The sequence below is a fragment of the Aethalodelphis obliquidens genome, unplaced genomic scaffold (assembly GCF_003676395.1).
Source record: "Aethalodelphis obliquidens isolate GAN/ISIS:26980383/991018 unplaced genomic scaffold, ASM367639v1 scaffold3, whole genome shotgun sequence".
NCBI classification, from domain to species: Eukaryota; Metazoa; Chordata; class Mammalia; order Artiodactyla; family Delphinidae; genus Aethalodelphis; species Aethalodelphis obliquidens.
The window spans coordinates 28,820,459-28,827,476 of NW_020837947.1; the positions used below are offsets into that span (position 1 = coordinate 28,820,459).

Below are 7,018 nucleotides of genomic sequence, written 5' to 3' on the forward strand. Positions count from 1 at the left end.
GGTAGAAGCGAATTTGGGAAAGGTGGAGGTGGCCAGAGCTTAAAATGCTCTCTTGAGGGTCAAGTCCGGGTAGGGGGTTAAGGGGCTGGGAGGGAAGCCTGACACCCTGAGAGGTCCTCCGACGTGCGAATGGCAGGTACGTGGATGAAGAGTCACCCGCGTTCCCAGCGCTTGGAGAATGGAGATGTGGACTTGGTAACGTGGTAACTGTCTCTGGCAGAGAACATCCCTCCTGGCACAGCGGTTCCCCGGGTCAAGAGCATCGCCGGCTCCTTCCCTGCTGTCCAGGCTGAGGGCTCCACCCCCTAAGCGGCCTTTGGTGTTGGTTGAAGGTAAGTGCAAGAGCGGGGGAGCCCTTACTCAAGGTACCTAACTGAGCCGAGAAAAAGGAAAAAAAAAAAAAAAAAATCGAAAAGAAAGAGCAAATGAAGCGGAAGTTTCAAGGCCCTCTGCGAGGAATAACAGTATAAATAACCGAAGACGTCTTGTAAACACTGCGGTCATAACCCCGAACATTAAACAGCCCCGGTGGCATCTGGCGCATCGGCCGCCGCTGGCTGCGCTGGGGCAGAGAGGGAACCCGGTCCCAGGCTCCTCGGACGCGCCTCTCTGTTTATCTCAACTTAATCTTCCCCAACGAGCTGTTCCGTAGCCTGGAAGATGTTTAAATTAAAACCCAATCCACCGGAAGTCGTGGAGAGGAGCTGAACGCGCTGGCTAATGTAACCGAAAGGCAGGCATGCGCGTTGTTATAAGTAATCATCAATTATTAATAAGAAATATAAAATACACGTTGCAGCCCTTTGAAAATCGTAAAACACATTCCAAAGGTATGGCATTTATGTTCTTCATCGCTCCCAGTATTTCTTCACTGTTTTGCAGCTATGGGTTGCTTGGGTTCATGCACGCGCCTGGAAAGTTATAGAATGTGGAGTTTACCTTCCTGCTCGTGTTAGCAATTAAACTGTGGAATAACTGAAAATCAGATTTTTCTTTTCTGGTGCGTTTTTCTCTTGAATCGTGTAACTGTTAATAACTTTAATCCTTCCCTTTCTTTGTTTACAGTTACATTATTTCTAGTTGTCTGAAAAGTAACGTGCAAACTTGAGGGACTAGTTTGTTTTTGAGGTTTCAGTGCAAAATATGATCTGCACCTTCACAGTGGAAATCGTATTTAATCATTGACTATCTCTAGAAGTTTGGATTGAGATTCAAAAGAACCACTTTTATTTTATAGCTCCCCCATAGTTCCCCATCTTTCTATTCCAAATATATATTTTAAAAAATCACACCAAATGTCAGGGCTTTTAGCAATATAAAGAAAGATTTATTTTTGAAAGTAGCAAAACTTGTTTGAAAAAAATATATATCTTTAAGTGAATTACTTTATAAATGTGACTGTCAAAGTCAGCTATTCTATGATCTACATTTTACAACATATTGTACAAAAGATACACATTGATAGGCTCTTATTATCTATTTATATATTTATAATTACATATTGCACTTGGACCAGCAAGGCTCGCAGAGTCATTCACGGTAGAAGTTAATAAAGTTAAATAGATGGGAATCGTTGTAAGTACAATTGATGTCCTCTGGTTTGGAAACGAATCTCCTCGTCGCTGTAAAGTGTTCTCGAGGGGTGGGAAAGGGAGAGGAGAGTTGCAAGGGGGAAGAAGAGACAGAGAGCAGGGAGGGCAAGGGTCGCCTTCCCGGGGCCCGCTCCCCCCCCCCCCCCCGCCCCGGGAGCGCGCCTTTCCCAGACTCGCACCTCCAAGGTCAGGACGCCGTGGTTCCACATAAGCGGCTTGCGGTCACCACTTCTTTCAGGTCACTCTCGGGTTTCCCGGCCACCATAAAGGGCCACGTCTGCAGGAGAGAAGAGGGTGGAGGAGGTAAGTGGCCATGGAGGAGGGGTGGGATGAGGCGGGAGCCCGAGACCAAAGGAAAGGGCGCCCAAAGGAAAGGGCGCGGTGGGGGGCAGGCAGTGAGTTGGAGAGGCCCGTTATCTCTGCAGTTTTCCCGGTGACCTAGTGCGCCCTGTGGCTGGGTAAAGCAGAAAGCGGCGTTGGCGCCAAGCCACAGCTCGAGGTGGTAGAGCAAAGAGGGGCTCGCCCTGGGTTTGAAGTGAAACCCAAGAGAGGAGACCCTTGGAAAGCCCAAAGTGGCTCCTGCCCTGCCACAGCCCGGAGGCAGATGCTGGGGTGAACCGGAGCAGGGAAGCCGAGAAGGACCTCGCGCCACTGGGCGCCGGGTTCAAGGTGAAGCGCCCTGCTGGCCCTCTTCTGACGTGCTGGTCAGGCTTCCCAGCCCTCTCTTTTCACCCCTATGGATTTCCCTACTTCTATCTTTAGTTTCCTCCATCACAAACGCCGGTTTTAACCACAGTTTCTAAATTAATCGCCAGCTCTTAAAAACAAATAATGTTAATAAAAGAATATAGCCGTGTGTTTTCACATTGTGTTCCTACTGGGCTGAGCAAGCATAGCTTTCTCTTCCCTTCCCCGTTCTGTGTATAATAAAGCTCCCTTAAGTTTCTTATTCAAAGATGAAGGCAGCAGCAGTTGTAAATGAAGGCACTGCTTTCATTTTCGTTCCAGATTTTAAAAAGCTGTTTCCTCATTCAAAAACCCTGACTTTTAATTAGAAGGAAAAATATTTTTCACAGCAAAATGTGGTTTTGCATCCCCCCCCCAATTCCTGAAACCAATTCAGAGAGAAGACAATTCAAACCTTCAAACCTCTCTCTCTAGTGCCCACCGATAAGAAGACTTTTAAGAGGAAAACCTCTCCTTCTTATCATATATAAACAGAGGTGGTAGTTAGTTTTTGTTTTTCTTTAGCCCCTGGAAGGTTTAAAATTAAATCAAACGAAAAAGGAATTAAAATATACTTCTTAAACAGTAAAATGCGGTTGAGAAAAATATTAGACTCAATGAGCATTATTCTTTAAGATAAAAAGTATCATGTTCTTAAACTTGAAGGAGAGTGACCTATTTTAATATTATTTATTACACTAATACTCGTGATAATGTTCTGATTATGCTGGTATTTGCTAGAAATTCTGGGATTCGAGAATGTTAATCCATCTGTAGGAGAAGTGCAGAATATTTAAACAGTTGGGGACTTATGTGACAATTATGGGGGGGGCATGATGTGTCCATATGTAAAGGTTCTACATATCCTTGGGAAAGAAACAGAGTTGGCTGTTCTTATTTACAGGAATTAGAGGGGGCGGGGAATCAAGTTCTACTCTTCAGCTGAAAGAATAAAAGTATTACTAAAATGCCGCCTCAGCGCGCAGCATCTTGTCCGTGTTCGCTGTCCCGCACCGGCCCTGAAGGCGCTGGCGCGAGTGCGGCGGGATCCCTCCTCTTTGCCAGCTCGATACGCCTGCAAACTCCTAATTGGGCTGCCACGTCAAATACTCGCATAAATCAACGCATTCCCGCGGCTTGGAAGGCAGAGAGTGAGGGCCGTGTGGGGATCGCCTGCACCGGTTCCCTAGAGACGCTGGCTGGCGGTGACTAAGATGCGCGGCTCCCAGGCTGGCGCGCACCCTCTCACCGGGGACCCAGTGCAGCCGCGCTGGGTCGCCCCCGCCCCCCTCCCCGGGACGCCGCCGCCGCACCGGAGAACTTACCAGGTTGACCGGGTGAATATAACCGTTCTCGTACTTGTCGTTGGCCAGGATCTGCCTCAAGTGGGCGATGTAGCTGGACGCCAGCCTAAGCGTGTCCAGCTTGGAGAGCTTGGTGTCCGGGGGCACCCAGGGCAGCGTGGTCTTGAGCCTGGAGAAGGCCTTGCTCAGCACCCGCATCCGGGCCCGCTCGCGCGCGTTGGCCGCATTGCGCTGGACCTGCTTCCCTTCCTGGCTGACCCCGCTCAAGGGGCTCTTCTTGGTGGGAGCCTTCCTCCTCTTGCCCAGGCCGCCGCGGCCCTTCTGGGGAGAGCCGGTCTCGCAGTTGGAGCTCTCCTCGGTGCTCTCGTTGGAAGTCACAAACTCCTTGTTCGAGTCCATTTTCAGCCCGTCGCAGTCCAGCATCTCCACCTCTTGAAGGTCGTCCACATCGCTGAGGGAGCCGGTGGACATGTTTGGGGGAGAGGATGAGAGAGACAGGGAAGGGAGAGACGAGAAAGGGAAGAGAGGAGAGAGACCCCGAAACCAATGGATCCCCCGAACGTGGAGTGTGGGGCAGCCACCTCGGCTTGGGAGCCGGGAGTTGCGGGTCTGGTTGGGTCTCACACCCCTTTCCCCTTTCGCAGTCTTGAGAAGGAGCCGCGAGGGCTTCTGCGGGCAGGAAGCCGACGCTGTTTCCCCACCCCCGGAGTCGTGGCCGTAGAGGAGTGTGAGAGAGCGCTGAGGAATTTGGTGGACACTAGGAATTTATCTGGGGAATAGAGGCGGATCCTTGCAGCCCAGGGGAGGGGCCTGCGAGGCCCCAGCAACTCTCTTAGACCCCTTTCACAACCGGAGGGAAACTCACGCACAGCCCCTGATTTCCAGCTTGCAATGTGGATCAACTCCATTGCAGGACGCAAATACCAGTCACCTTCTCCCACTCTTGGCCGGTCTGGGGAGGAGCGGGCCCTACTGAAGCTCCTTCTCCGGGGGGGCCCATCTCCTAAGGCCCGCTTTCCTTCTTAACAGGTCATAGCTGCCTGAAACTGAGAACTTTAGGAAAACGACCACATCCTTTTGCTGTTTCTGGGCCTTCCACCCACAAATCTCACTAGCATCCTCTGGCTCCCCGCTTCCCCCCAGAAAACACCAATTAAAATGCAGGCAGGGATCAACCACCTCCTGCCAACACCCTATACGACTCTGTGGCTTTTCCAAGATATCTTCACACCTTAACTCTGGTGAATTAAGACAATAAGTGCTTTCTAGGATCATTAGGGTGATGACAGAGAAAGTACCAAAAAATCTATCTACACCTGGTCACTTTAAAGATATCAAGGAACTGCCGGTGTGTACATGAACAGACATGACCATTGCACACCCACACACAACCACACACAGTTTAGGGGGAGTGGAGGAAATGAGATAGAGTAATACTGGTGTGTGGAAAACATTTTGTTAGTCGATAATCTTTTCTTAATGAAACTAAAACCTATAACCTTTTCTTAATGAAATTAAAACTTTCCCCTAAATTTCTTTCTAGAAATGCAGTTAATATTGTCTTAAGAATGTTAGTTGCTCTCAGACATCACCTTGCCCAGGACTTCTGGTTTCCTCCCTCCCAGTGCTGCCTGCTGCCTTCGCCTTCTCCTTACATCCTCTTGGCTACCACGGTTCTGCATGTAAAGCTGACATTACAAAACGTTAAGCAAAATGTCCTGTTCAGAAGGTTCTTTTTTCCATCTCTAACTCCAGCCCCGACCATCTTTCCTGGAGAAGAAGAAAATCTGGGGAGTAAGTAGAAAAGCAAAGGGAACCAGAAACCAAGGGATTGAATGACATCGATGAAATGAAATCAGAGAGACAGAATGCATGAATATTTCTTACTAGTTCTCCAGGTTTTATTTCCTTGCAATTAAGCATTGACAGTGAGGGGCTAGAGCAAAATGCAAGAGCGGATTCTGAGCTTTTGGCTCGGAATCTACACCCCTCTCCTACGTTAAGATACCATATCTCTAATCCTGGGCTCAGCTGGGAATTCACTAACCTCTAACATTTTGTTTTGTTAGCAGGGTCTTGTTTGCTTTCCCCCTATGCTGTAAACTAAACAGATTGTCAGCAAATCAGTCTTTATTAATGAATTAGTGAGACCCCTCCCCGCCCCCATAATATCTTTGCCCAGGATCCAAAATTTGTTAATCACCGGTGTAGAGATTTATGGGCTCTCTTATTTTCTGTTGTTTGTGCAGGTGGAGATTTAAATGACCATATCCACTACCAAGATTTATTGCGAGAGTGATTGATGTTATAAACCAGGAAAAGGACTCTTCACACAGCAGGGATGATAGAAATATCAAGTTGAAGTTGCCTTTGTCCTCATGCACAAATGACCCAGCACTACAACACAGAAAGTATAATAATTTAATCTGAGATTCAAGACAGCATTAAGGGAACACCCAACAGTCCTGTTAAATGTTTCCCCTCTGATTCCCAAATTAGTTTTCTTTGATTTTCCCTCCCTTTTCTCAGTCTTGGTAAGACATGAAAGTTTAAGTTATTTTTAGACTAAAAGAGCTATGTGAAAGTGGGCATTGGCCAATACTTTGTGAAACATGTGTGTGTGTGTGTGTGTGTGTGTGTGTGTAGCTACTGAGATATCTGCGGAATAACCACAGGTAATTTATTTATTTGGGCTCTGGAATGGGATGATAATTAAGAATCAGAACTATGGCCTTACCACATACCAGGCTAGTAAGCTAGGAAGATTTTGCTTAGAGTACTTTTCTTACTGGAGGGAGAAGGTCTGATTTTCTGCTACCCTTCAGTTGGTAAGCTGCTGAGGCTGTTTGGGGGATAGTAACAATCATAGTAATATATACATCCGAATAGATTTCTGCTCTCTGATTTTTCTAAGGTTTGAAACTTAAAAACAGCAATTTCTGGAAAGGAGCAAAACTAGCTTCATGCCACAAGCTGCTTTTTGTGCCTTGCAATGAGTATTATTTTTTAGATAAGTAAGAATTAAGTCCACTTATCCTGCAGTGATACAGTTAGTCTGGGAAGGGCTAGTGGGTTGATAATGAACTTGGGGTATTTGTAAAAACCCTATAAGCGATAGCTACCTGTTTGGGAGCAAGCTATGAAGAAGGTTGTTATTTAGGTACCTGATGTGCAGTCTTGAAGACAGTAGATTAAGATGAATAATACTTTTTCCTCTTGACATTTTGTGTCTACCCTACTAATAAACACTTAGGGACAGATGGGTGGGGGAAATGACTTATTGTTGGATTCTACTGAGAAAATCAGTTAAGCTGTAACTTAAGCTGTGCCAGATTCTCCCAAAATATAAACTATAATTCTGTGAGAAGAGAAGCATTTTTGAGAAACTGTATTAAC

The 7,018-nt window shown here is 47.0% G+C and overlaps 1 protein-coding gene across 2 annotated transcripts; it reads right to left on the reverse strand.

Moving 5' to 3' along the window:
• Positions 1–351: 351 nt before the first annotated feature.
• Positions 352–4,403, reverse strand: TCF21 (transcription factor 21). 2 transcript variants are annotated; one of them, XM_027086057.1, is made up of 3 exons: positions 3,644–4,403; positions 1,772–1,869; positions 352–1,634 (listed from the first exon to the last, which is right to left on the reverse strand). In XM_027086057.1, exons 1-2 carry the CDS (start codon positions 4,091–4,093, stop codon positions 1,780–1,782), a joined length of 540 nt encoding a protein of 179 aa, XP_026941858.1. In that variant the 5' UTR covers positions 4,094–4,403; the 3' UTR covers positions 352–1,634; positions 1,772–1,779. The 2 variants fall into 2 exon arrangements, with proteins under 2 accessions (XP_026941858.1, XP_026941857.1); XM_027086056.1 differs by having other exon boundaries at positions 1,306–1,869; positions 3,644–4,385.
• Between the last annotated feature and the right edge of the window lie 2,615 nt (positions 4,404–7,018).

Bases quoted from the DNA above. Each gene is read 5' to 3' on its own strand.
- TCF21 (XM_027086057.1), bottom strand. From the start codon at position 4,093: ATGTCCACCGGCTCCCTCAGCGATGTGGACGACCTTCAAGAGGTGGAG. The intron at 1,870-3,643 runs GTAAGTTCTCCG...TCTCTCCTGCAG, and splicing joins ATATTCACCCGGTCAACCTG to ACGTGGCCCTTTATGGTGGC.